Below are 27,880 nucleotides of genomic sequence, written 5' to 3' on the forward strand. Positions count from 1 at the left end.
GCCAGCCCACCAGTCTTGGGACCCGTGATAATTTCCATCGTTGGAGGTACACTTGTTCTTTGAGGTCTCACCTCCTGGGCCCCTGCCTTTTAAACACCACCCCCTGGGATCAAACCATTCTAACTGGCCCAACTATAGGGCAAGAAGGTGGCAATCCAAATCCTGGCTCCAGGCATCTCAAACAAGACCTTCACCTTCAGACCGTCACATTCCCAGCACAGACGTTTGAATTGCATGTTGTCAGCCCTTTGACATTACGTGTCCTCCAAAGGAGGCTAAATGTTGGCAAAGCCTGGCTCAGTGCACAGCCCAGCAACAACGCCTGCCTCGCACACTTCAGCGACGACCCTCGCCACCCTCCACTTGCTGACCCAGGCCTCCTTGCAGTCATCCGGAGAGGTCTCTTAGTGTCCCTGGGCACTCCACATGGTTCCCAGCCCCCACAGGTATTTACTGCCCCTCAACCACAGGTCCTATAGAAGCCATGAACCCTGGCTCTCGCCCCTAGATTTCTGCTCCCACCCACCTTGTAGACCCCATGGGGAGTGGAGGTCAACTCAGTCTAACAGCAAGAACTGCCTCTACGGGAAACCTCCCTTTGCTCCACCTATGAAAATTGGGGTGAAACCAGAAGTGACCCCCTCCAGGGTAGCTCCTTCCTAGGCGCTTGACTGGCTTGGTTCCTGGACCTTGTCAAGGTGGACGGGATGGAGCACCTAGCTCTGCCAACACCAAGAAATGAGGGGGTCTGCAGGCACGAGTGGTTAAATAATTAATAAGATTACCAACAGCATGTTAATTACAAATAATGAGAGAGGAGCTAAAGGTGGTCAATTTTCCAGACAGGAAACCAGGATCCACAGCCCCAGGGCCCAGGGGTCCGGCCACCTGGGCGGGGCAGCTCTGAAATAAATAATGGATTTGGGGGCAGGGGGTCAGGGCTGCTCCTGCTTCTTCTTGACGGAAATCCGCTTCTTCCTTGCTGCCAGCATCTCATAGAAGGGGTCTACACTCACTGCGGCTCTGCAGAGGGGAGGGTCCCGGATGAGAGCCAAGTCCAGGCCCCAGCCTCCTGATCCCTCAGACCCAGGGGTCCAGGACCCACCCTCCCTCAGACCCAGGGGCCCGGCCTCCAGTCCCCTTCCTCAGGAGTCAGCCCAGGCTCACTGGATGGACTTGATCCACTCATCCTTCTCCTCCTGTGTGGGCGCCGAGATCCGGTACACCATGTGGTTCCCTTCAACCACTCGGCCATCTGCCTCCGTTTTGCAGGCTTTGATGAGCTGCCCCTTGTTGTTGGGGATGTAAAGCTCAAAGCAATTCTGAGGAAATGCACGAGGACAGCAGGTAAGAGCCAGCCCTGGGGCCTCTACAGGCCCTCGTGTGAGCAGGAAGGGGCAGAGAGGGTCTCACCGGTTTCCGGGGGTCATCCACCTCACGGATGCTCAGGTTCTCCAGGGGGATGATTCCTCGGGGCTCCTTGTCCTGAACGAGCAAGTCAGACAAAACTCAGACCTGCAAACCTTCCCTGCAGCCCGCTCCTGCTCCCACTCCCCAGAGCCCAGCCGGGCCCTCACCGTTGTGTACTCAAAGTAGTAGAGACAGTTGTCCGTGAGGATGAACCAGCGCCGCTTCCAGGTCTTCACCCGGCCCCCTGAAAGGGAAGGGGCAGGAGGGGGCCTGGGCTCAACGGGGGACAGGGCCTCTGGGAGGGGGAGGGAGAGGCAGAGCAGGAGAGGCGGGACTCTCGGGGGCCTAGGACAAAGCAGGCGGGAAGAAACAGACAAGCAGGGACAGGTGTGCTCGGGCCTAGGAACAGGTCCACACCCAGCTCAGGCTCTGCCCTCTCTAGACCCATCGCCAGCTCAGGCCCAGCAGCCTTAGGGAAGGCACTGGGAGCTGAGGCCAGGCCACCCCCACCCCTCGTCTAGTGTGGGGGACAAGGACGGGCCATGTACCTACCTCCTGGGGCAGACAGCGAGAAAGCAGGCAGGACCAGGTGCAGGAGGAGGGAAGGCGGAAGGGTGGGATGCCCCCAAGAGCCGCGACAGAAATAGCGGGAAGGGAAGGGATGCGTAGGGGTGGGGCAGAGAGACAGACACAGGGAGAGGAACACGCAGAGGGAGACAGGGAGGGAGAGAGAGGAAGACAACCAGTTACATCCACATGGGAGAGGAACGGCCAGACTTCTCCCTCCCAGGGAGCCTGAGGGCTCTGAGCCCAGCATGGCAGCCACTGAGTACCCCCTCACCTCCCTGCTCAGCTCCAGCCCACCCAGGACATGTCTTTGGCCAATTTACCTCCATTGCCATGGTGACCACCCCCACTAGGAAGAATACAACTTCCCTGCTTGGCCTGATGGGGACCTGGGGTCTCAGCTTAGCCCTCAGCTCCAGCACAAACGTGCTGTGTGACCTTAAGGCACTCTCTTGCTCTCTCTGGACTCCCACCTGGAGATTCTGATGGGCCCACACCATCCTGTAGCAAAACGGCCTACTTCTGAGCCCAGAAGGATGCACTACTGACAGTGACAAGGGCATCACAGAAAGTAATGACCACAGAGCACCGAACTGCAGCAGGGTACAGGTGTGCTCTGGACTAATGCCCAGCAGCTGTGGGCCATGGCTGAGCCTCAGTTTCCTCAACTGGAAAATGGAATGCCTGCTGCTGGGAGCAGCCGGGAGGGGCCAACTCCTGGAGGAGCTGCTGTCCTGCCTCTCTCTGGCAGTGCAGGCAGGGCCACACTCTGGAGGAAACTGCCCCAGCCCAGTGGCCTGCCTCCCCTACAGGCAGCAGCGACCAACACTGGCTGCAAAGAGCAGTTTACATCTTTAGTGTTTGTCCTGCTGAGAGGTGATGCCCTGGGTGGAGAGCACAGTTCCACATGGGGGGATGCGGAGGGAAGCCACAGCCACCGTCCCAGCCCCCCAGGAGGCGGGGCCCACTGTGATCCCTCCTCCTTCCCCTGGGGCGCCATTCACAGCCTCTCCACCTCCAGCTCAAGTGCCAGCTGCTGGGTCCCAGGCACAGCTCCAAGCTGTGGCTCTCGACCTTGGCTTTGTTTGTAGGCACCTGGGGAGCTTTAGAAATGACTGACAGGCCCTCCTGCACCCCAAGTCCCCACTTCAGGGTTTCCAAAGTGCTGAGGTGAATCTCACCCACAGCCAAGTTTAAGATGGCTCCAGCCAGGGGCAGTGGTACAGGCCTGTAACCCCTGTGGCTCTGGAGGCTGAGGCAGGAGGATAGAGAATTCACAGCCAGGCTCAGCAATTTAGTGAGGCATGAAGCTACTTATATAAAATATAAAAAGGGCTGGGGACATGGCTCAGTGGTTAAGCAAGCCCCTGAGTTCAATCCTGGTACCAATAAATAAAGGAAGCAATGACTCCAGTCCTCACAATGGCCGTCTCTAGCCCCGATTTTGCTATTATCTATGTTTCTTTTTTTTTTTTTTTGTATCTAGCATTTCAAGGAAGACTGAACCCCATCCCTCCCAGCTGAGGACTCGGGGTTCATATACGCCAGTCCAGGTTGTTCCCTCTGGCCAGGCATCAATCAAACCAGACAGGAAGTCACCTGCAGACTCAGGACAGCATCCTCACTGTGTTAGCCCTCTTCTGCCTATGAGTGCTGTTCTGGGGACAGCAGGACACTAGGAACAGCCAGTGCCCCATTGATGATGAGGCCATCAGACTGTGAGCAAGGGAACAGGTTCCCAGGGGCAGCTGTGTCCCGAGGGACCACTTTTGTACCAGATGTGGGCTGAGCCGCTCATGCTCACAGCATCCTCAGTGCTGAGACCAGACCTGGCTCAGAGAAGGGATCCACAGACACCGGTGGGGAAAAAGGGCCCAGAGTGTTTTCTACACAGCAGACCTGGCTGAGGGCCCCACGCACAGGAATCATCCTGTTTGCAGCCCCATTTTTCAAGTGTGGAAACTGAGGTTCAGAAGGGTCGAATCACTTGCCTCAGGTCACACAGTGGGCATGTGTGGAAGCTGAGTCCTGGGCTTGTGCCCAACAACTTCCCCCTGCAGAGGCAGCCAGCAGGGTCGGGAGGGGACGTACCCAGCTTCAGGAGCCAGCCCTCCCGGTCCGGGTTGAAGAAGGTGTGGGTCAGATCATTCCCATCATCCTCGGGAATCTTGAAGGGCTCATTCCGGATGCTGTCGTAGAGGTTCTGTGGGGTGAAGACTGGGTGAGCAATTCTGGGCACCGGGGCCCTGCTGGGGCTACTCAGGGCAGTGAGACCATGGGAGGTGACCCATCCTGGGAAGAAGAGGAACAAGCTGGGGAGGACAGTAAAGCAGAGGGCAGAGGAATTCAGGGAGGAAAGAAAAGAACTGTGAGAACAGTCAGAAGAGCTTTGTAAGTTCTCAGAAAAACCGACAAATGGAGAATGAGATGACCGAGACCCTGGTGGAGCCAGAGAAGAGAAACCGGCACCGAACCGAGGGCTGGCCCCTGAGAGAGACAGGAGAAAGAGAGCATGGAAACAAGCCAGGTGGGATCACAGGACCTGTGGGAGGGGAGCAGGGCAGCAGGACGGGCCTGGGCAAGGGGCTGTCTGTGGCAGGAAGAGGGCTATGGGCAGGGAACAGTGGGACTGACCCTCAACAGCTCCTCTGGCAGGTCCCCGCCCTCATTGATGCCCCGATTCATGGCCACAAAACGCTCCAAGCCCGGCTTATCCCTGACGTTGGGGTTGTGAAGGCTGGTGTTCAGCATGATCACGGCAAAGGATAGCACATAGCACGTGTCTGCAGACAGAACAGGGGTGACCACATTTTGCGGACCCAGGCCCCCTGCAAGGGATTCAGGGGCCAGCTTCCAACCCTCCTCCCCCAGACCCAGAGGCACAGAACCCAGCCCTCCTCCCCCAGGCCCAGAGGCACAGAACCCAGCCCTTGTCCCTCAAATCCACAGATCCAGCCACCTCCCAGGAGAATGGGCCCCACCTGTGGACTGGAAAACCCCCGGGTTGCACAGGCAGTATCGCTGAGCAAAGGCCTCCATCATCCGGTCAATTTTCTGGGCCTCTCCAGGGAGGCGAAAGCTCCACAGAAATTGCCTGGTTTAGGGAGGAGCCAGGATGGATGTCAGGGCTGAGAGAACACCCTCCTCATACTGTGTCTCTGTTAGGAACTGGCCAAAACGAAATCTAAACCTTCTGGTCTCAGTGGTTGGTTCAAGTATGGACACATGACCCAATCTGACAAATCATTGGCCTCGGGACTCCTGGTGGATCTATACAGCAATAGCCTTTCTTTCTGCAAAAGTTGCTAAACAGGCCTGGCAAAATTTAATTTTGGGTCTACAAAATGTAATTCTAACATGAATTTTGGCAAACAAAACCAAGAGAGTGAGCTGACTCTCTCATACTCCACTTGGGTACCTGGATCCAGCTATGCCTGATGAAGGCCCTATACTTGGACTTCTGTGTTACAGGACTCAACCAATTCCTTGGTTTTGCTTGTTTGTTCTGAGTAGGGTTTGCAGCTCCCAACTAAGAAAGTCCTGACAGGTACATTCCTGCCCTTCCAACACCATCCCCTCACCTGAGGGCCTGCACCAGATTGAGGTCGGTGAACTCATGCAGATCCACAAAAGCATGCAGCACTGCCAGGTTCAGCTCCTCCCTGGGTGGAGAGAGACACAGTCGCACACAGGAAAGGAGAAAGAGGAAGTCAGAGTAGACGAGGACGGGGGCAAGGTGCAGAGGCAGCCACACCACATCTTGTGCACAGCAGCTGCCCCTCTGAGGCGGGTGCAGCTTTCTTCCTGGCCCCATTCCAGGCCTGGACCCAGTGTGGGGAAGCTCAGAACACACTCCTGGAGGAATATGTGCCTTAGGGACCCAGGACGGTTAGATATTTCAACAGGTGAGAGAAATGCACTAAACAGGGCTGGGGATATGGTTCAAGTGGTAGCGCGCTCGCCTGGCATGCGTGCGGCCCGGGTTCGATCCTCAGCACCACATACAAACAAGATGTTGTGTCCACCGATAACTAAAATATAAATATTAAAATTCTCTTCTCTCTCTCTCCCTCTCTCTTTAAAAAAAAAAAAAAAAGAAATGCACTAAACAGGCAGTACATCTACTGTCACCTCTCTCAGATGTTCCCCATACTCCGCTGTGTCTAGACGCAGTCCTACTCCCCAGACATTCACAGACAATTCCCACACACCCAGGTGTCCATAAAACCCTATGATCCTAGACATCAACAGAGGGTCCTCAATACCTAATGACCCAGCCCATGCCCCCCAGGCCTCCAGACAGCCCTCACAACTCCTAGATGTCACAAGGGCCCTAGATCCCCAGAGAGCTGCCAGTGGTCCCCATACATGCCCACAAATAACCTCCCATTGTACAGTACTCAGGTTCACCACTGCCCCCAGACATAAATGGATGCCCCCCCATATCCACAAAGTCCCCACACCCCGACATGCTCTCAGCTCCCCCAGATCCAAGCCAGTTCATCCTGTCAGCCCAGGTGGAAGGCGGGTGTACCAAGGGCCACCCTCATGGAGGCTGCAGAGCAGTTCCATCACTGAGCTGCCAGGGTGAGAGCAGCACCCAGGCAGGTGGGTCACAGAGATGAGTCCCAGCAGGTGCCAAGCAGGTATCTCACCTTTCTCCCAGGTAGTCCCCAATAGCGGTCTTGTTCAGTCCCTCGCCCTTGTATAGGAAGCGGGCAATCTCTTCTGGTGTGTTCTGCAGGAGTTCATTCTCTACCAAGAACTGGATACCCTGGTAGGTGGGGGCCAGGTCTCAGTGTGGAGGGCTAGAAAGCTCCTGTACCTCCCCATGAACCTCAGTGCCCCACCCTCAACAGGGTAGGACCTGGTCCACCTCTCCCACCTCCTGACCTGTTCCCCCTTTCCCTGCCTAGTTAATTCCAGCACCAAGAACAGGGTCTAGCAAGGAATAGGTGCTTAATAAATATTTGCTGGATGACTGAACAAACTCTACCTGCTTTCAGCAAGAATAAAGTAAGAAACTGTTAACAAATAGCAGTCTGTGAACTCAAAGTCCCAGGCTGGATCAGAGTCTCTTTGGCTCTCTCTGAGCCATGAAGACCTCTCCACTACAAACACATTTCACTTTGGATTGTGGCACCTATGTCTAGGTACCCGTCCTGCAGGTAGGACAGGGTCTGACTCTACTCTGGATCTCCAGCATTGCCTAATACAGGGTCAGGCCTTCTGGAGGCCTCAGCAAATGTGTGTGGACAACTGAACATATGTCTTTGCTCCACCTGGTGAACACCTACTCAACTTTCACACCTGACTGAACGTCCCATCCTCAGGGAAGCGCTCCTGACACCACCAGGATCCTTCTTATGGGTGCACAGCAGCCTGGTATCTCCCTCTGCCATGCACTGACTCTCTCCTTTGGGCATATCTCTTTGTTTATAATTCCTATCAGACTTAAGCCCCTCTTAAGATCATAAGTACATTAAAAAATACACGTAGAAAGGGGAAGAAGACCTTCCAGGCAAGGGACACAATATACTCCAGGGTCAGGAGGCTGGAAGACTTGGTCGGTAGTCTCAGAACACATGGGCAGACTGTATCTGAATCCAGGGATCAGGATCCAAGTCTGTCTACCTAGAGAAGACCTGTACCCATAACATTCCTGGAACCTGGAGGTGCCAGAACCCAAAGCCTGGATGTCTACTGGCTGGTCCTAACCCTGTGACCCCAAGCACCTTCTTGGGGTCCATGTTGAATTTCTTCCTGCCCATTGCCATCTTCCGGTTCCGCTGCAAGGTCTTACTGCAGGGGCAGAAAGCGGGGTGGGGGTGGGGAGCCATGGGTCAATGCCTGGGTCTTCTGGCCCTGGCCAAGTCCCATGCTCCCAAGTCCCCTGCCCCAGCCCTCACCTGCCCTCGTTGGCCTCCAGACCCTCCACCTCACTCATAGCTTCACTGAGCTCCTCCCGCAGGCGCTGGATTTCTACCAATAACTCCTGTTTTCGCCTCCTGATGTTTTCCAGCTCCATCCGCTCCTCCGGAGTCAGGTCCGGGGGCTCTGTGGGCCAGGATCAGAGTTTGCAGATAAGTTCTGGGTCTAGAAGCCTAGATTCCTGCAATCTAGGGCTGGGGACCTGGACTCCTTCCCATGTCTGATGGAAGAAGGGGCTGGGGGCCTGGATTCCTCTGTCCAGCATTGGAAGGGCTGGGCCAGGAGTCTAGGGGAGAAGGAACCCAGGCTCCTGAGTCTGAGGGAGAAGGGGGAGCCTGAGTGCTTCCGACTGGGGGAAGAAAAAGGATGCAAGTCAGAACTCATGGATCCATTACTTGGAAAGGGTCTGAAGCCTTGGTTTTCTGACTCCATTACTGGTGGGCTGGCTGGGGCTCTGGAGTGGAGACAGGCCTAGACGTCGGGACTCCAGAGTCCATGTAAAGTAACTATGGCAAGGGAAGCCGCTGTCAACTTGTAAGAGTTGGGAAACCGGAATGGGGCATCGGAGGCCTTCGCCCCCGCCTTAGCGGGATCTCCGTCGCCCGCAAGATTTTTCTCCACCCCCCACCCCACCAGCCCCTCTCCCCGCCCCAGGCAGGCAGTGGGTACTCCGGGCCGCTCCAGCGGGAATGGTTCCGCCCGGGCCTCGCCACCGCCGCTCCATCCCGCCCCCTCCCGCCGCCACCGGAAACAGGCTCAGCCCAAACAATGGCCTGGAACGCCCCGCTCGCGGGCCCCGCCGGAAGCCCGTCCCGCGCCGCACAAAAGCGAGGCGACGATGGGGCAGAAAGGCTTCACGCGTCGCGCGTCGGGAGGGGACTTTCGCCGCGGAACGTTCAGGAGGAAACGCTCGATCCGCTCGCAGCCGGCCCCGCCCCTCCTCGACCTACCATAGACGCCGTCCTCCATGGCGGCTAGGAAGGCCCGCGGGGAGTCCGGGGCAGTCCCGCCGGTCGGGCCTGGATCCGCGTTGGCCCGCGGGCTCGGGTGAGCCCGCTCAAACGCCCCGGGAGCCACCGCCGCCTCCTCAGCGCCAGTCCTCAGCGCTGAAAAGACTCTCCCTTCACAGCCCAACCGCCCGGCCAGTAGGGACCGCCCCTCGTTTTGACACCGTCCAATCCACGGCGGGTCCCCTCGTCTGCTCCGCCCCCGACGCTAACGGATCGTTCTCCAGGACCAATAGACGCACAAGAAGCAGATGTAGCAGTGTCCGGGTGGAGGTAGACGGCCTGTGAGGCCAATCGGAATGAGGGCAGGGCGCCAGGTCCCGCCTCCGAAACAAAAGAAAGCTCTTGGCAGGCTTGTCCTCCAATGAGAAGCCTCAGAAAGGAGTTGCAAGGAGGTAGGGCTCTGTGGTGCAGAGAGGACTGCGTCTGCGCTAGGACTCCGCACTAGGAGACTAGGTCAATTAGACCCCGCCTCCCGCAATACGTTGTTAGGGGGCAGTACTTTGTTAGTCTTGTTGCCTGGGGCGGAGCCTCAACGGTGGGTTGTTCCCGTGAGCCACACCTCCTCACAGGCCACGCTTGCTTTTGACTGCAGCTGTTGCCATGCAACCGCTAGCCTTTCTTTTTGCCTGCTTCTGCGGGTACTTCCCTCTCCTCTCAATCTCTTCTACAGTCTAAACCCCCTTTCCTTACCACCTCCTATGACCTCCCCATCCACCTCAGCCTCTTCAGAGTCAAGGGATGGTGAAATGACTTTGTTTTTTCCAAATGCTGCTTTGCTATTTGGTAATTATCGGAGTGGCACAGTAGTGGAAGGCCAAATATAGTGAAAGCACCGGCTCCGCCTTCCCGGCGCCTTCCTCCCTCTCCCGTAAACTCCTCCCCTTAGCATCTCCCTCCTAAGACTCCTCTCTTCCTCGAGCGTCCTCCCTGACAAGTCCCCTTCCCTTAGCATCCTCCCACCTCTCTGATCTCTTCCCTTCCCTTGGTACCTCTCCAGCTCTCCTTATTTCTGGCCTATCCTTCACCCCTCCCCCGCCTGTCCTCACACTCTTCTTCCAAACTCCTCCCTCCTTCCAGAATCCGCCCACATCTGAGGCCCTTTGGGTTCTTCCCAGCCTCTTTGGGTTCCATGCAGGGAAAGCGGATGCAGGGTCCCAGTTGGGATGGGGAACATGAGCACTTTTGTAAAAGGGACTGAAGTAGCTCCTAGGCCTCGTCCTTGTTTGTGGTCCCTGGGCTGCACAGGTGGGGATTCAGGGCCAGGACCTGGTTAAACTGTCGGATTAGACACGGAGCCTCCTAATCTCTTCACTGACCTTTATAAGTGGCTCTGGTCCTGCCTTCCCCAGTAGAGTCTCAGGCTGTGCGCCAGCCTGCTCCCAGTCTCTCCTTCCAAATGGAACCACCCTCCTACTCCTTTACCCCTAACTTAACCTTCCTCCCCACCTATTTTCTATTGTTCCCCACTGGGTTTCCATTGTCCCCAGTCCCTGTCCCAGGCACTCTGTGCTGGGAGAGCAGCCAGCTAATTAATCCCATCCGGTCATTACCTAGGGATTCTGAAGGATAAAGAGAGTTGGGGAAGCCAGAAGTGGAGACCTGAGTCGCTGCAGCATTTGGGCAGGCTGAGGGCCAGTGACAGTGCCTGACCTGTCTGGAACAGGATTGGGAACATAGCCTTCTCTTGGCACTGCCTCCATCTGCGGCTGGCTCCCACCCTGTTGGGCATTTAGGTGAATGGCAGCATGGACAGAGGCCAGCCCCAAGGGCCCATGCCCTTGAAACACTCAAGACACACCCACCAGGGCTCCCAGGTCTTTAATCTGGGGACAGGTCTCCCCTAAAACACCCACTTTGCCCACAGTAGGAAGATCCCCAGTCCTCTGAGTGGCTTGAGGGAAGTGGGGCCTCTGGCCCTTAGCCACAGCTGCTTGCTGGCTCTGTGATTCAGACACTGAAGTTCAGAGCCAGCCTTTAAGATCATCTCCTATCCCAGCCGCCCTGGAAGGGCACGTGTTCCAGCACCAGAAGGAGTCAGAAAATCTCCAGAACCTACTCCCCTGTTCCATGAAGGAAAGAGTCATCCTGCTGGAAAGGCTCTTGGAGGACTTCAGGTTCCAATGCCCCATTTTCACAGATGGGGAAACTGAGGAAAAGAGGGATATGATTTGCCCAAAATCACACAATAAATTGGGATTTACAGGGAAACTTCCTGGATCCTTGAAAAGGATTCCATTCTAATTAACTTGGCCTCAATTTCTAACCTTGCCATAGAAACCAGGGGGAAACTAGATTGATATCTGTGTTTATATTATTTATATATATATATATATATGTACATATATAATACACATATGTATAACATCTTTAAGAAACAGAGACACATCATTAGGTGTAGTATCCCAGAGCCTTGGACTTTCCCCTTCCCTTGACCACTAATTAGGCCTGCGACATCCAGGTCTCACCCAAACCCTCACCTGCTGGGAGATACCAGAAATGCTACTTAGCAAGTCCTGAGTCCTCTTCCTAGAAGTACCAGCAGCCTGTCTGGAGGTAATTAGAACCTCCAGGCTTTGGGGAAGGATACTCTGGATCCCCGGAACTTCCTTTTTGGCACTACAGAACCACAAGAAGTTAACTAGGATCATCGAGGTTCTCAACTATATTAGGCAATCTTGGACCAGCAAATGGCAAACATCTAGACCACCACTCCTTCTTTGACTCCGTGATCAACTGAGAGCCACAGAATCCCAACTCCTTTGGACATTCTAGAAGGGCACTTCAAACAGAAACAACATTTACAAGTAGTGCTTATCCCTCAGCTGAATGCTCTAAAACCAGCGGTCTAGAGTTTTATAACACCAAGAACTCCCAGTCAGTCACTTTGGTCCTTCTAAAGCCACAGACTCATCATTGTTTCATGCATTCTAGACACATCACTCTGCATCTGGAGTAGTTCAACTCTCTAGGTCAACTTGTTCTAGAATCACCAGTTTTTGCCTCTATGGTCAACAGATTCACAGAACCTTAACTCCCAGGCTTTCTCGAATCATAGGGTCTTTTCTTGACATGAAGTTGCCTTCTTTTCCTTTGGTCAATGGAGATTGAATACCTGGAGGATCCCGCAACCTTCCCTCCTGAAGTGATCCAGAAAAATGACTTGCTTCTCAGTTGGCTGAGTTAAGAAGCAGTAGTCTCTTGACTCTTAGTTCACCCCAGACCTACAGCTCTTGAACTGCCAACTTCCCAGAGGCAGTCTATCCCATTGACTTCTGACCCTGTTCAACAACTAGCCCAATCTCGTAGAGGACTCTAGAACCACCAGTCCTTGCCCTTTGGGTTCAGAATTTCTGGATCCTTCAGCTCTGGTAAGACTCAAGAATTGGGCTCATGAAGGGGTCCCTGGAGGGAGCACAGAAGCAGAGGAATTAAGGTCCAGTAGCATGTCTGTGGTGGGCCCACTAGACATGGCAAAACCTCACCAGCTAATGATTTAACCAGTAGGCCTGTTGGTCTTGGGAAACACGTGCCCACATCCCAGTAGAGGGCCCAACCTCTCCACGGAAAGGGGGCGCAAGTGGGGAAAGGGACATCAGCTTGTATCATGGGGGCAGGGTCAGTGCCAGGGTTGGTGTAAGAACTCGGGGGCTGGCAGCTCCATCTTCTGTCTCTTCCCCAGGCCCCTCCTTGGCCTCCTCTTCCTCCTCCTGGCAGCAGCTCAGAGCAAGTTCATTTTCATAACAAAATGCAGCCAGAGAGCCAGGGAAGCTAGACTTGGGGCTGTGGGAAGCCTGTTCTGCCCGTTCGTCCAGCTCCTTGGCGCTGCAGACAGGTGTCCCTGGGACCTCATAAGTGCGATGGAAGTGGCGATAGTCGACCTCATACTGGGAGCCACGCTGGAAGAGGACTGGCTCAAAACGATGGCCCCAGAGTAGCTCACCAGGGAGGTAAGATGAGCGACACTGTGTGGTCATGGCTGTGGCCTCAACCATGCCCTCGAGGATGACCACTAGCTCGAAGTCGGCCCGGGCCAGCTCGGCCCGTCCCAGCTCATACAGAGGACTAGCAGAGTCGATCTCATGCACGATGGTGATGGGGGACACGAGGAAGATGCGATCGGTGCCTCCGTCAAAGCCCACATCCACATCCTGGTGGTCCAGCGGGATGTACTCACCCTCCGGGGTCACTCGGGGCTGCAGGAAAAGGCAAGGAGCCAAAGACAGAGGGCAGGATCAGGGAGACAGAGAGCAAAGAGCAAAGCCCAGCAGGGGCAAGAAACAGGGGGCGAACATGGATCCAGAGGGAGGGGGACGAAGCCTCAGAGGAGTCCAGAGACCCAGGGAGAGAAGGATGAGGGTTCAGAAAAAGGGGAGAGGGGACAGAGACCCAGAGTAAGAGAGGACAGACACTCAAAGAGGGAGGACGACAGAGGAAGAGAAAGGGAGAAAGGGAGAGAGCGACAGTGGCAGAACAGAAATTAGCCAGACAGCCAAAACCAGAGACATCCAACCAGGGATTGGAGGAGGAGGAGAATAGAAAAAAAAAATGGCTTCAATATGTGACCAGATAAAGATAAACCGCTATCACAGGAGAGGGATAGGACAATCTGGGTCCAACATTCTATATGCCACTGTTGCTTCGGGGAGCCCCCAGGCTGTCCTTATTACCAACTGTCTAACACCACTATTGTGGGGTCAATATTGGTAATTTACTCATCTACCACTGGGTTCTCACCACCTCCCCCGACACGTCACTGTCCTACAGATTTCTGAAGAGGCAGTGTTCCTCCTGGTCATGAATCCTAGTGTCTCAAACTGCCAGGCAGGACACCCAGAAGGGAGGTGGGAACCTCTTTTCTTGCAACTACCTGAGAACACCAGAGGCCTCTGGGAATTACAGTTCCCTTCAACATGTATCCCTGCTCTCACCCTAAGTCCAGCCTCAGTCCAGAATTCTTCAGTGTCTCTATGTGGGCTGGGCGCAATGGTGTACAGCTGTAATCCCAGTGACTGGGAAGGTGGCAGCAGGAGGATGGGAAGTTTGAAGATGGCCTCATCAATTTAGTGAGATTGTTGAACTTTTTAAAAAAAGGGCTTGGGGGGCTGGGGATGTGGCTCAAGCGGTAGCGCGCTCGCCTGGCATGCGTGCGGCCCGGGTACGATCCTCAGCACCACATACCAACAAAGATGTTGTGTCCGCCGATAACTAAAAATAAATATTATAAAATTAAAAAAAAAAAAAAAGGGCTTGGGATGTAGCTCAGTGGGAAGTTGCCCCTGGGTTCAATCCCTAATACCATAGGGGAAAATATTAAGTATCCCTAGTGGGGCAAAGGCATAGTTTATGAGGAACAGGGATGTTTGAGCAACTTGACCACAATTCTGGAAACACAAAGGCCCTGTGAGAAAGCTGCCACCCAGGGGCTGATGTGAGTGGTAACTGTCTTGTTGCAGATTCAAGAGGGCTTCCTGAGAATCATGTCCCACAACTCCACAGCTGTCAGTTGCAGGTAACCTGCATACCACTGCACAACCCCAGGGGACTTGCCCTAAGTCATAAACCACCCATGCTACTGTCTACTGGGAATTGTAACCTGAACCATGGAATCCCCACCACCCACAGAAAAGAGACTTCTCCTCAGACCACTCTATCGGGGAATTTCCCCTGCCCCAAGGCTTCTGGGAACTGGAGTCCTGAGCCTGGATGCTCAGGGATAGACTTCCCACAGTTGGCCTGTCCTGAGCTCTTTTTTGGTGGTACTGGGGTTGACCCAAGGTTGCTCTACTACTGAGCTACCAGCCCTTTTGAAACAGGGTCTCTCAAGGTTGCCCAGATTGGCTTTGAACCCGCGGTACTCCTGCTTCGGCCTCCAGAGTGGCTGGGATTACAGGCGCGTGCCCCTGACTTGGCTCTCCAGCAGCTCTTTGTGTCTCAGGTTCTGTCTGGTTTTCCTAGAACTTTAGGAAAAGCTATCACCACTGGGCACCGCAGTCCCCGCCCCTGCAGGCCCTGGCATCCCTGTTCCTGGGGCCTCAGACTCTGCAACCCCCAGGGCCCTCATCTTCCAGGGCGCACCTGCAGCAGCTGGGCCCGCACATGGGCTTCCACCAGGTGGCTGCGGCGCAGGTTGCCCACGCGCCACATGAGGCAGAGGCGGTGGTCCCGAAGCGCCACCACCGCGTTCTCGCTGAAGACGAGGGTCTCGTTGCGCTTCTTGGGCTTGGCCATCTTGGCCATGACGGCACCCACGACAAACGCGTCGAGCACGCAGCCGGCGATGCACTGCAGCACCACTGCGGCCACAGCAGCCGGGCACTCCTCGGTGACGCTGCGCACGCCGTAGCCGATGGATGTCTGTGTTTCCAGCGCAAAGAGGAAGGCGGCCAGGAAGCTAGCCACCTGCGAGAAGCAGGGGGCCGGGGGCGGAGGGGCAGCCAGGTCACCATGCAGTGATGCGATGAGCCAGAAGGCCAGGCCGAAGAGCAGCCAGGAGCCCAGGAAGGAGCAGGAGAAGAGCAGACACATCCAGCGCCAGCGCACGTCCACGCACGTGGTGAACAGGTCGCTCAGGTAGCGCGCGCCCTGGCCGCCCAGGTTCACGAAGCGCACGTTGCAGTGCCCGTCCTTTTTGACGAAGCGGCCACGGCGTGGGCCCACTGGGGACTGTGCCGGCGCCCACCCGTTGCCACACAGCGCTGGCCCGGCCTCCTCTTCATCAGCTGCCCGGCTGTCCCCCGACTCCTGGACGCCGCTGAGGCGGCGCAGGGCCCTGGCCAGGCCCATTGGGCGGGGGGACCCCCTCCACTTGGCCTAGTGCGGGGCGGGCGTTCCAAATCTGCGGGGATAAGAAACAGGCAAGAACGTCAGGGTGCCAGGAATCGGTTGGCTCGTGGGCCGGCATGCACTCTGTTGGGCCTCCGAGGCCTCGCCTGGCAAAGCGGAACGCAATGTCCATGTTTGAAAAGTTCAGCAACAAAGATGACGGTGATGCTGTAGGAGATACTTGTGTGGTGACAACAGCAACAACCACAATTGTAGCAGACATTTATTCCATACTGAATTTATATAATTTTGTTATAAGAATCATACTAAAATGACTTAGACACTGTTGTAAGCACTTTATGTATATACTTAGCCCCACAGAAAACTTTTGAAGTAGATATTATGCCCATTTTTACAGAGAGGAAACTGGGTACAGGAAGCTGAAATAACTTGCCCATAATCTCACCAGAGTGAGCTGGGATTTGAATGCAGCAGACTAGCTCCCCAGTCTGCACCCCTCAGAGGCTGAGCTCTATTCTCAGCATGAAGAGATGAGCTGGGCTCTGAGGTCAGCTGTTGCTCAAAAACAGTCTGGGAAAGCACAAGCAACAAAGGGAAAAATAGATACATGAGAAACTTGTGCTTTAAAGAACACTTCAAGAAAGTGAAACAAACCACCAATGGGAGAAAATAGTTGCAAATCATGTATCTGCTTTAAAATGTCCAGCACTGAGTTGCAATATTTGCAGAGACAAATTATCCAGTATAAAAGTGGGCAAAGGATCTGTATAATTTCTCCAATGACATATGAATGCCAAAAAGCACAGGGAAAGTTACTTAGCCATTAGAGAAGCACAAATTACCACAGCAAGTAATCCTATTGACTCAGGCAGGAGGAGACTGAGGCAGGAGGATCATAACTTCCAAACCTGCCTCAGCAACTTAGGGAGACCCTAAGCAACTCAGTGAGACCCTGTCTCTCAAATTGCAAAAAAAAAAAAAAAGAGCTAGAATGTGGCTCAAGGTTAAGCACCCCTGGGTTCAATCCCCAGTACCAAAACAAAACACAAACCCCCCACAATGAAGCCAGGAATGTAATTAACCCAGTGGGAAAATGTGTGCTTCACATTCTTGAGACCCTGGGTTCAATCCTCAGCATTAAAAAATAAAAATTAAAAAGTAAGTAGAAACAGCTTCCCACACAATGAGATACTCCATAAATCTAAGATGGTTATTAAAAAAACTAAAATGAAATAACAAGTGTTGGTGAGAATGTAGACAAACTGTCACCCTCATACGCTGCTGGTGGGAATGTCAAGTTGTGCAGCTCCTGTGGAAACCCGTCTGGCAGATCCTTAAGTGACTGAACAAAGAGTTATGTTGTGACCCAACAATGCCACTCCTAGGTATCTGTGTACCCAAGAAAAATGAAAACAAATGTTCACACAAAAGCTTGCACACAAATGCTCCTAGTAGCACCATTCATAAAAGCATCTCATGAATGGATTAAAAATGTGGTATGTTCCTCCAAAGAACAGTACTTGACAATAAAAAGAAATGAGATACATGCAACAATAAGGATGAACCTTGAGAACATTCTAAGGGAGAGGAGCCAACTGCCAAGGCCATGTATGGTATGATTCCATTTATAGTCAGCCCTCTGTAACCACGGCTTCTGCATCCATGAATTCAATCAAAATTAGAGAGAATATATCAGGAAAAACATTTCCTCTGTACTGAATACATACAGACAAAAATTTTCTCTTCCTTGTCATTATTCTCTACGCAATACCATATAACATTGTGAACCTAGAGATGATTTTAAGTACCCGGGAGGATGTGTGTAGGTTGTATGCAGATAGTACACCATTTTATACAAGGTACTTGGGCATCTGAGGACGATGGTATCAGAGGGAATCCTGGAACAAATCCCGTGGATGCCGAGGATGGCTGTATTTAAGATGTCCAAAACAGACAAGGCTGTAAATTAATAAAGCACACTGAGGGGCTGGGGTTGTGGCTCAGTGGTAAACAACTTGCCTGGTACACGTGGGGCACTGGGTTGGATTATCAGCACCACATTAAAAAATATAATAAAGGTATTGTGTTCATCTACAACAAAAATAAATAAATAGATGATAAGTGCCTCATTCTGGGGAAATGGGAGATTAGGACATGACAGAGGACATGGGATTTCTTTGGGGGTGATGAAAATATTCTAAAAATTACTTAGGGGTGACAGCTGTGCACCTGTGAATCTACTAAGCACACCACACAAGTGTGGGGCAAGGTGTGGCATGTGAGTCACATACCAGTGGAGCTGTTCCCACATGAACAGACTAGCGCAGCTATGACTTTCTGATCTGGGGCAAATCTCTCTGGGTTTGTTGAGTTCATTGTAAAATAGAGAAATTTGGACTTCATCCGCCAGAAAGTACCTCCCCATCCTAAAGATCCAAGGCCTGATACCGGGTCAGTTGCTGACCCCTCATGTACCTCAAATCCCTGGCTTCTTTTCTCAAGTTCTTTGTCTGTGGAATGGACTCTCGGCTGAAAGGAAGAGGGGTCTAAAGACCTGGGACTTTTGAAAAGACAGCTGCACGTCAGCCCCAGCTCTTTCCTCCAGGAAATGAAGGGAATCCCCACAGCCCAGCAGGGCAGAGGGCAGGAGAGGCGGGCTGAGCACAGGCAGGCATACCTCACACCCTTCAGCAACTGCAAGGTTAACTAGTAGCTGGTGTGGCTGGGACAAGGGCTACCAGGGGCTAGACAATTCCTACACATTTCCACAAACATTTATCCAGCACCCCTGTACCGAGCTGTGGGCCAAAAGGGCCAGTCTCTGGGGATCCCCATGGGTGTCTTAGCCTGGGACACTCCATCTGAGGACTGTCTGTTTGCTAGCAAGATCCCCCTGCCTCCCAGAGCTCTGCATGGCCTCATTAGGACACCACGTCCCCCTCCTCCTGGCCTCCAGGATCCACCTGGTCAGCCAGAGTGGATGGGGCTGGGCTGCCTCCAGTGCCCACAATGTGTCCCAACCTGTCGCCGCCTCAGCATCCTGGGTGTTAGAGACTGCTCTCCTGGAAAGGGGAAGCAGACTCACAGAGTTGCCTAAAACGCAGATCTGCAGGGTCCACGACATGCCATGCCATCTCCATGTGCAGCGATCTCAAGCCCAGAAAATCCTCCCTGCACTAGTCCCCCTCCGGCTTTTTTTTTTTTTTTTTTTTTTTTAGTCCTTGTCTCAGGTCCCTCGGCCAGGAGGGGGCCAAAATCTAGATTCCCACCCAGGCCTCTGAAGTGCCCAAGTCCCAGCCACACACCATGGCCAGCTTCCTGGGCACTTACAAGGGATGTCTACAGCCCGCCCACTGACAGCCCCCATGGCTCACCTTGACTGCTCAGGATGCTGGGAGGTCAAGTTCATTATCTCATTTCACAGCCAAGGAGCAGAGTGAGGACCAAGGCTCTGCTGGGCCACAGGCTGCAGGGGTGGGAAGCTGCTTTGGGTCCTGAGTCTTTCTGCCCAAGAGTCTGTTCTTCAATCCTGTGATGCCACCTCACCCTGTGGGGCAGATCTGACTATGTCCATCTCACAGGGACGCTGGGGACCTTCACCTCCAGGGGGCCCTGTCTGCAGCCAACATGGCCCAGCTCCCAGGCTGGTGAATGCCACTCAGGCTCAGGACACCACATTCCCCTCCTCCCCCTGCAAAGGCAGGATGGGAGAAAGAAATCCTGAGCCCAAAGCTCCCCCCGAATCCTCCACCTGACCCGTGAGAGCAGCTTAATGTTTCCATATAAAGGAGACAGGGCTTAAGGTGCTTCAACTTCGTGTCAAAGTCACTGTTTAATCTGGGGCTAAGAGGCCCCGCCCTTGGGTACTAGCTTGTCCCCCACAAATGTACACACACCTTCAGCCTTCCCCTGAAACCAAGGAGTCTCCCCCCATTTCCCCCAATGAATGGGGTCTGGACAGCAAGTTGACGAGCAGAGACTGACAGCGAGGAGTGTGGGGCTGAGGGCAGACAGAGCAGCAGAATCAGAGCCGGGCAGGAAAGAGCGTTGAGAAGGAGCCCTGAGACAGACCGACCCAGAGAAGGTGCAGAAACTCAAAGAGGGGGCTGAGTCGGAGAGGGACAGAGAGAGGGTCAGAGACCCAAAGGGAGCAGGGACAGAAAGAGGCAGGCAGACAACAGCAATTGGGGAAAAGAGTATGGAGATCATGTCTTAAGAAACAGAGAGAGATGGGCAAGGAGGGGCTGCCTGACAGGACGGAGTGGTGAGAAGGCAGGAACCAAGGGTGGACTATAGGGTGGGGAGGTTCTCCTGGGCTGGAGCACCCTTGAGATGGTGGGGAGGCATGGGGCGTGGAGGAGGGGTGGGGGTGTTGGCTCTCAGGCCCAACATTGCATGGAGGCACATACCTGGGAAGGCGGCCCACCCCCATGCCCTGTGCTGGGGGCTCCTCTGCCTGGGCTGAGGGGCTGCGGTCTGTTCTCAGCCTCCAGGGCCTGAGCTGGGCACCCAACCTGAGTCCACAGCAGATCAGAGGACTGAGTAGAGGGGGCGGGAGCGAGGCCAGCTCAGAGCTGCAGAGGGGAGGGCAGGGAGGCTGGCCAGGCAGGGTAGCTGGGCTGCAGCCCAGGCAGGCTGGAAAGGAGACGGTAGCCAAGAATGGGTGGGGGGCAGGGAGGCAGCAGTTGGAGCAAGGAGACATGGAAAGACGGAGAGGGAGTACAGCAGTTTAGAGAACACAAAGAAGTAATGAGGTGAAGGAGACAGAGAAGTGGTGGCTTCCTTGCCCCCCTCCTCCCAGGATGAAGCTATAGTAAGTGGCAAAGCATTTATAAGACCTTTCACCCATCCAGAGTGAGTTGCAGATTAATAAAACTCAGGGGAAGCAGAACTGAACAGCACCCAGGGGTGAGGGTAGGACTGCAGGGAGCAGTGTCATCCTACGGCCTCCTCCAGCAGCTGCTGGGCGGGGGGCAGGAAGACCAGCACAGCAGCCTAGGAAAACTGGGTGCCACCTTTGGCCTCTCCAGCAACTTCAGTCTCCTCACAGGGATGGGGCTGGAAGGACCAGATTCTCAACAGCACTTCAGTCCTAATTTGGGTCCTTTATTGCCTCTTTGATCTTCCTCCCCCAACAGTACCAGCCCTCAGCTCAGGGAGGAGAGGGCTCCCTACAGACCCCCTCACTGGAAATTCCGGGCCAAACCCAGCTGGCTGGAAGACACGGTGAAGAAGACAAGGCGCAGAACCAAATTCCACCAGAGGAGCCCATACCTCAAAGTTGGTCCAGCCAAGGTAAAGCCCTTGAAGTCCCTGGGGGAGACCAATAGTCAAAACTAGGTCCTGGGGCAGAGGTCAAAGGGTCAAGCCAGGTGACAAAGCTGACAAGAATTCCATATTCAAGCCATAGTTGGCTAATCAAGTGCTCTGATTGGTGGAAGTCTTTGCTGGAATCATCTTTGGTGGCATGGCTTCACAGAGCCAGGGTCAAACCAAGTCCTTCAAGGGAGCAGAATCCATCTTTTCTGCTCTCCATGGGCCAGTTAAACTAAGCCCTTCTTTTGGGAGGCTACTCAAGAGACCTGAATGAACCCCTTCCAGGCAAACCAACTTCAGCTTCAGTTCCCAGGCAAAAGGCAGGGCTGGAGGCCGTGGGGTTGCCTCAGACGCTGATGGTGCGGAATACGGTGAAGCCAGACAGAGCAGTGCTGACCAGGACCCCCGGGCACTGCGGGTGCCAGTGCAGCTCCTTTAGGTCTGTCTCACCCTGGTGTACGAACAGCAGCTGCTGCGGGAGGGACGCCAGCCCAGGGTCAGCCTCCACGTCGCCTGCCTCAGGGTCCCGCTCCACAGCCAGGTCCCACTGTGTGATCTGGTTGTCTGCACCTGAGGCTGCGAAGACCCCGCTGTCCTGGGGGTGCCACTCAACAGAGGTCACAGGGGCCACATGCTGCTTGAAAGTGGCCACTGGGGAGCCAGACTGCGAGAAAAGATGGGAGTCAAGGGCTTTGAACACTTCAGCCTGAGCATCAGAGTTCACACACGGTGTTTACCCTTAAGCCCCAAGCCCACAAAAGGTAGATGGCACAAAGGACAGCAGCAGTCCCAGGGGCTGTGGCTTCATCTGCAAAGCATTTCTCAGCTCTGGGATACCAGAGCACTGGCCCTGCCCACCCCTCGACTGCCTCATTTTCCCTTCCCATAAAGGAGGGGTGTTTCCTAGTGCTGTCCTCACTGGTCAAGGCCAAGGCCTCAATAGGGCAGTAGCACAGCTCTCCAAAGCTCCAGGCAGTCATCAAAGGATGACAGCACCTGTGTTGGGCAGAGGTGCTACTGGAATGGGCATCTCACTAGCTGGGACTGGTCCATTAATGGCTCTGGGCCTGCTGGCCTGGAAGCTTCCCTAGAGTGATTCTACAGAGTTGATTAAGTTGAAGGGGAAAAAGAATTACGATGTGGTGGTGCAGGAAGGACAGACAGGTGACGCCCTGGCTCCATCTAGAGGGACAGCAGATGCTGCGGTTTCTCCTGCCTAGGGGGCCTCTTAGATCTACAAAGTCAACGCTTAGCTGTGACATCACTTCTGCTCCTGTCCTTTCATTGCCCAGTTTCCTCTCCTGCAATGAGTGAGGCGGACCCCAATTCTTACTTGGCCAATGCTGTAAAATCTGCTAAAACGCAACCCACCACTCCTGAAAGCCCTCACCCATGTGGCCAGCAAAGGTAAAGATAGGCTTCACTCGGGCCTGCTCATCCTGGAGGAAGACTGCCATGGCCTGGGGGTCATCTACTACCTACAGAAACCTGGGAACTTGGGGAGACTGTGTCTCTAAGTAAAAAATAAAAAGATGGGCTGGGGATGTGGCTCAGTGGTTAAGAGCTGCTGGGTTCAGTCTGGTACATCCTGCCCCTGCCAAAAGAGGCTGGACTGGACTATTTTAGGAGGGAAAAACCTACAGATCCTGGTGATTTCTGGGAAAATACCTTGAACTGCCGCAGGTCCCAGACCTTGAGGGCCCCATCATCCCCACCACTGAGCAGAAAGGGCTCCCGGCGACTCCAGCTGATGACGTTGACATCCCCATCATGGGCACTCGCTGTGGTGAGCATGCAGGCCTTGCCAGGGGCAGCCCGGATGTCCCAAATGCGAATGGAGGCATCAGCGGAGCAGGAGGCAAACACCTGAACAAGTAGAATAATTCTGAGTGCTCAGATGTACCTCCAACCCTTCCTGAAGACAGGAACTCATCTACCAGCTACTGTCTTTCCATACGCCCCTGATTAGGGCTTAGCCTACAAACAGAATCTCTCAGACCCCAGTTCAGACCCCTCCTCCCAAGGACTCCAGGTCCCTATCCTGCCCCATATCATCCCAGGCATGTAAGCCCCCAAGTCCTCCCTCACCGTATCCTCAGTTGGGGACCATTGCAGGTCCTCCACGGAGCGTGTGTGGCCCACAAATGGCCGCTGGTCCACATGCCAGGAACCACCATCTGAAGGTGTCCAGAGGTGAATATTCTTCTGACAGTCACCAGTCAGCAAGCGACCTGGGGGAGTCAGGAAACTACCTCACCCCACCTGTCCACAGCTCCCTGCCCTCATTGGAGTCTAACTACCCCCTCCTGCTGTGGACCTTGTTCCCTCACACCTCCCCAAACCATGTGAAAACCCCAGGACTCACCAGGTACCCGGGAAGACCAGTCCAGGGCAAAGCCCTCACCCATGTGGCCAGCAAAGGTAAAGATAGGCTTCACTCGGGCCTGCTCATCCCGGAGGAAGACTGCCATGGCCTGGGGGTCATCTACTACCTGCAGAAGCCGCCGCAGTGCAAACACCTCCACCTGGCCCTTCTCTGACCACACTCCAGCCACAGGTTCTTCACCCAGCCACGATACCTGCGGGAGAGGGGTGCATGAAATAGAGAATAGGAGGCTCAGGGTGGGACCACAAGCTCCCAGCAGCCCTGAGATTCAGAACTACAGTTCCCCAGATACCCCAGGGTTGGCACTACTAACTCCCCAAAACCTTTGTGGGAAAGAGATCACAACCTGCAAGACCAGTTTGTAACTGGATCAACTCCCCAGACTATAGCAGAGGTAGGTAGTGTGGGTGAGAGCACAAAGCTCTGAGACGCCTGGGAATTGTGGCTGGCTAACTCCCGCCCGCTCTAGGAGCGCGATCAGATCTGCTGGGGCCACAATGGACCCAAACTAGGTTGATGCTGCCACCGTGAGGCACCATGGCCAGCTCCAGCTGAGGCTTCCACTCTTCTTCATCTTCCAAATGCTGAGGGATCACAGGGGTCAGTCCTCAGATCATTTTGACCCTGTGTGTTTGCTCACTGGGAGATATCATCCAGCCTCAAGGCTTCCAGCACCCCCTAACCCTGACCTCTTTCCTCTTCCACCAGCTGCAGCCTACTCCCCCAAGTGCTCTCCATCTCAGGCCCAAAGCTTCAGGACTCCTGGCTTCTTCTTTCTCATATCCAATACTCATGCTGGCTACACTAAAAAAGCACACTCCCAACCTGTTCTCTTGACCTCTATTGTTGACACTCACTCTCTAGTGATTTCATGTTTCCCTTGAATTACTCTAACAGCTTTCTCTAGCCCTCAACCTTTAGATTCTACAGCAGTCAGAGGGAGCCTTTTAAAACAAATGTGAGATTCTGTCATTCTCTGCTCTAAGCCTCCAATGGTTTCCAATTTTTCCCAAGTAGAAGCCTAAGTCCTCTTTTTCTTTTTTTTTTTTAAATCATTTGGGTGGTACTAGGGATTGAATCCAGGCCTGCTCTACCAGAGCTATACTTCTAGCCCTTGTTATTTTGAGAAAGAGCCTCACTAAGTTGCCAAGGCTGACTTCAAACCATCCTTCTATTTCACCCCCCAGAGTTACTGGGATTACAGGTATGTGCCCCTGTGCCCAGCCTGAAATCCAAGTCCTATTAATGGCCTAAACCATCTTTATCCTCCGTGCCCCTCCTCCAGATCTTGCAACCATCTCCCAACCACTCTATTCCAGATATCCTGGTCTCCCCAGCTTCCCTTGAAAGCTATCAAACATGACAAAACCAAGTTCTTTTGCACCTGATTTCCAGCACCCCCTAACCCTGACCTCTTTCCTCTTCCACCAACTGCAGCCTACTCCCCCAAGTGCTCTCCATCCCAGGCCCAAAGCTTCAGGACTCCTGGCTTCTTTCTCATATCCAATACTCATGCAGGCTACACTAAAAAAGCACATTCCCAACCTGTTCTCTTGGCCTCTCCTGCTGACACTCCACTGCAAATTTTGCTTGCAAATCTGTTGTAACAGACATCATGGGCTCACTCCTTTACTTCCTGGGGGTCTATTCAAAGGGTACCTGCTCATTAAATGCTCTTAATTATGCTCTTTAAAATAGCAACACTACACCAGAAACACTACCCTCCTTATCCTGCTTAACTGAAATTCTTCTCCACAAAACTTAGCACCTTATGACAAACTACACAGGTATCAATTTCTTCTTATTCCTTTCCCCACTGGCATATAAGTTCACAGGGCCAGAGATGCTCAACATTTATGGGTTGAGGGAGGTGGGAGGGAAGAAGTTGCAAAAGGTGTTTAACATTGTTAGAGTGTACTAGAAAACTTCAGCTTACCCATTAAAAAAAAAAAAAAAAAAAAAAAAAAACACACCTCAACATTTAGGATAGTACCTGAAGCATAGCAATAACTTACTGGAAACACACAGGACAAGTTATGGGTTGATACTGTTCTAAGTGCTCTTCATAGTGTACTATCTCATTTTATTTGTGCACCTATTTGATCACAAGATTTTTAACGGTGAAGCAAACAAACTTCTAAATCCCAAAACCACATCTAGGTAATCACTTAACAAAAAATATCACACATTAAAAACAGATGCTCTTCCAGGGCACTATACATTATTTCATTTTATCCTCACATCAGTTCAATAGGCTAAATTTTATAATTCTTACCATTTTACATATAAGGAAAGCAAAAGATATAATAAATAATACCATAATATAAAACAGTACCTAGCACATGACAATTACAAAGTCACATGCCAAGTACTTTTCTAAAAGTTGAAGGGCATGAGGAGGTGCCCAAAAAATCTGTGCACATGGTGGGGTTTGACATCCTCAGAGAACGCAAAGTAGATTACTGGGACTATCCGTACCCGAACTCGGTTGATGCCACCATAGTGAGGTACCATGGCCAGCTCCAGCTGAGGCTTCCGCTCTTCTTCATCCTCTTCATCTTCCTCATCATCATCATCACTGTCCTCTGAGGATGGGGATTTAGTCCCATGCAGATTGTGCATTCGAAGTATCATCAGTCTGGAGGAGGTATGGGATGAGTCAGGCAGTCAATATCAAGATGTTAGTGAATGTCAAGAATTACAGCAAAGGGCTGGAAGCCTGTCATGCCAGCAGGAAAGGTGAGGCAGGGGGACCATGAATTGAAAGCCAGTCTCAGCAATTCAGTGAAACCCTGTCTCTAAATAAGATGAAGAAAAAAAAAAAAAAATGCTGGGATGTGGCTCAGTGGTTAAGTGCCTCTGGGTTCAATCCCTGGTACAAAAACAAACAAACAAACAAACAAACAAAAAACAAAACAAAGAGGGCAAAAAGGAAGCTGGAAACTCAAGACTCTTGGGTCCCAGTGAGGCAGAAACCCTAACTCCTTGGTCCTGAGGAAGGAAGCTGTATGTGGAAGCTCAGACCCTTGCTCCCAGTAAAGAAAGTCACGGATCTCACTCACCTGTTGCTCTGGGAAGTCTCTGCCTGGGTCCCCGCACACAGGTAAAGTGTAAGAGGAAGCTCTGTCCGGTTGTCTCCCAGGTGATCTCGGACTATGTCGAAGCTGAGACAGGGGGCACCTGGGAATAGAAGGAAAGAGGATTTAGGATGGGACAATCTCAGCCTCCACCTTCCTCAGGGACCAACCATCTCCTGTGTGACATAACCTCTCCTAAACCCAGCTTACTTTGTTTTTTCTTTTTTTTTTTTTTTGTACCAGGGATTGAACTCAAGAGCACTCAACCACTGAGCCACATCCCCAGCCTATTTTTTTGTATTTTATTTAGAGAGAGGGTCCCATTGAGTTGTTTAGCACGGTTGCTGACGCTGGCTTTGAATTGGCGGTCTTCCTGTCTCAGCCTCCCGACCAGCTTTCTTTTTCTGGGCATCTATTCTAGGTTTTTTTTTTTTTTGGTGGTGCTGAAGTTCGAACCTGGAGACTTGTGCATGCAAGGCAAGCACTCTACCAAATGAGCTATCTCCCCAGCCCCCTTTTTAAAAAAATATTTTTATTAGTTGTTGATGAATTTTTTTACTTATTTGTATGTGGAGCTGAGAATCGAACCTATGGCGTCACACATGCTAGGCAAGCGTTCTACCGCTGAGCCACAATCCCAGACCTCTTTTAAGTTTAATGCTCAGGAACAGTCCCTTCCTCAAGACCCAGGAGTCCGAGCCCTCAGTCCTACCAGTCTGCGCACGGTGGTACAGCACATAAGCCTCCTCATCCATGACCAGCTCCTCTCCTTCGCGCAGCGGCGGTCCCCGGCCGGGCAGGTAGACCTGGGGCGGTCCCTCAGAACCTGCGTCCCGGGATTCAGCCTCCATGGGTTCCCCAGTCTCACACGTGCGACGCCTTCCCTTGCGCGCAGCCATCTTCCACCCTTCTCGCTGCCGTCGCGAGGTAAGAGCGTCACTTCCGGGTCTCGCTTCCTACCTTCTAAGATCCGCCCACTGCGCGGTTGCCCTGGAAACCTCGCGGACCACCAATTAGAGGGAGCGGAGCTTTGAGAGACCCATAACTAACACGCAGAGTCCGAGCCCCAGGAGAGGACTCCGCGGCTAAGGAAAAACTGTGTTCCGCGTGACCTAGGGCGCCTTTCCCGTGGCGATGGCAAAGGCTCGTGGGAGTTGTAGTTTTACAGGAGGCCGCCCCCGACCCCCATTTACTAGAGTTCCGAACCCGCCTCCATCTTCCACCTTTCATTCCCAGGGCTGTCTTTCCACTTAATTAATTATTCATCTATGCAAACTCGAGCACTTACTGGCAGGGTGACTGAGTTTCTGCTCCCTGAGGACCCATAAAGCCGGTTTCTTCTTCTCTCCCCGTTATGATGGCTGTAATTTATTTCAAAAGTCTCTAGTATAGACAGGCTG

The 27,880-nt window shown here is 53.3% G+C and overlaps 3 protein-coding genes across 5 annotated transcripts; all 3 read right to left on the minus strand.

The window, feature by feature from the left end:
• Window positions 1-755: 755 nt before the first annotated feature.
• CYTH2 (cytohesin 2) lies at window positions 756-9,086 on the minus strand. 2 transcript variants are annotated; one of them, XM_081274906.1, is made up of 12 exons: window positions 8,859-9,086; window positions 7,887-8,034; window positions 7,713-7,779; window positions 6,633-6,751; window positions 5,559-5,639; window positions 4,959-5,071; window positions 4,612-4,760; window positions 4,069-4,180; window positions 1,578-1,654; window positions 1,414-1,485; window positions 1,168-1,322; window positions 756-1,023 (listed from the first exon to the last, which is right to left on the minus strand). In XM_081274906.1, exons 1-12 carry the CDS (start codon window positions 8,875-8,877, stop codon window positions 936-938), a joined length of 1,200 nt encoding a protein of 399 aa, XP_081131032.1. In that variant the 5' UTR covers window positions 8,878-9,086; the 3' UTR covers window positions 756-935. The 2 variants fall into 2 exon arrangements, with proteins under 2 accessions (XP_081131032.1, XP_081131031.1); XM_081274905.1 differs by lacking the exon at window positions 8,859-9,086 and adding an exon at window positions 8,304-8,779.
• A 2,125-nt stretch (window positions 9,087-11,211) lies between these two features.
• On the minus strand, window positions 11,212-20,653 carry KCNJ14 (potassium inwardly rectifying channel subfamily J member 14). 2 transcript variants are annotated; one of them, XM_081274903.1, is made up of 3 exons: window positions 20,111-20,653; window positions 14,994-15,753; window positions 11,212-13,111 (listed from the first exon to the last, which is right to left on the minus strand). In XM_081274903.1, the coding sequence occupies exons 2-3, from the start codon at window positions 15,699-15,701 to the stop codon at window positions 12,521-12,523; spliced, it is 1,299 nt and encodes a 432-aa protein (XP_081131029.1). In that variant the 5' UTR covers window positions 15,702-15,753; window positions 20,111-20,653; the 3' UTR covers window positions 11,212-12,520. The 2 variants fall into 2 exon arrangements, with proteins under 2 accessions (XP_081131029.1, XP_081131030.1); XM_081274904.1 differs by lacking the exon at window positions 20,111-20,653 and adding an exon at window positions 19,076-19,389.
• Window positions 20,654-20,786: 133 nt separating this feature from the next.
• GRWD1 (glutamate rich WD repeat containing 1) lies at window positions 20,787-27,462 on the minus strand. The gene is made up of 7 exons (XM_081274902.1): window positions 27,193-27,462; window positions 26,466-26,583; window positions 25,882-26,041; window positions 23,383-23,596; window positions 23,106-23,248; window positions 22,686-22,883; window positions 20,787-21,681 (listed from the first exon to the last, which is right to left on the minus strand). Exons 1-7 carry the CDS (start codon window positions 27,377-27,379, stop codon window positions 21,364-21,366), a joined length of 1,338 nt encoding a protein of 445 aa, XP_081131028.1. The 5' UTR covers window positions 27,380-27,462; the 3' UTR covers window positions 20,787-21,363.
• Window positions 27,463-27,880: the final 418 nt, after the last annotated feature.

The sequence above is a fragment of the Spermophilus citellus genome, assembly GCF_964194105.1.
Source record: "Spermophilus citellus genome assembly, chromosome: 18".
In the NCBI taxonomy this organism is placed as follows: domain Eukaryota; kingdom Metazoa; phylum Chordata; class Mammalia; order Rodentia; family Sciuridae; genus Spermophilus; species Spermophilus citellus.

What these genes read in the sequence shown, in the direction of transcription:
- CYTH2 (XM_081274905.1), bottom strand. Translation starts at nt 8,340, where the DNA reads ATGGAGTCAGAAAACCAAGGCTTCAGACCCTTTCCAA. An exon ending in GGGGGTTTTCCAGTCCACAG is followed by an intron (nt 4,761 to 4,958) that starts GTGGGGCCCATT and finishes TTCTGTCTGCAG; the next exon opens with ACACGTGCTATGTGCTATCC. An exon ending in GGGCTGGCTCCTGAAGCTGG is followed by an intron (nt 1,655 to 4,068) that starts GTACGTCCCCTC and finishes CTTCCCTTTCAG; the next exon opens with GGGGCCGGGTGAAGACCTGG.
- KCNJ14 (XM_081274903.1), bottom strand. Translation starts at nt 15,701, where the DNA reads ATGGGCCTGGCCAGGGCCCTGCGCCGCCTCAGCGGCGTCCAGGAGTCG. An exon ending in TGCGGGCCCAGCTGCTGCAG is followed by an intron (nt 13,112 to 14,993) that starts GTGCGCCCTGGA and finishes CTTTTCCTGCAG; the next exon opens with CCCCGAGTGACCCCGGAGGG.
- GRWD1 (XM_081274902.1), bottom strand. Translation starts at nt 27,379, where the DNA reads ATGGCTGCGCGCAAGGGAAGGCGTCGCACGTGTGAGACTGGGGAACCC. An exon ending in GAGACTTCCCAGAGCAACAG is followed by an intron (nt 26,042 to 26,465) that starts GTGAGTGAGATC and finishes TACCTCCTCCAG; the next exon opens with ACTGATGATACTTCGAATGC. An exon ending in CTGGTCTTCCCGGGTACCTG is followed by an intron (nt 23,249 to 23,382) that starts GTGAGTCCTGGG and finishes TGACTCCCCCAG; the next exon opens with GTCGCTTGCTGACTGGTGAC.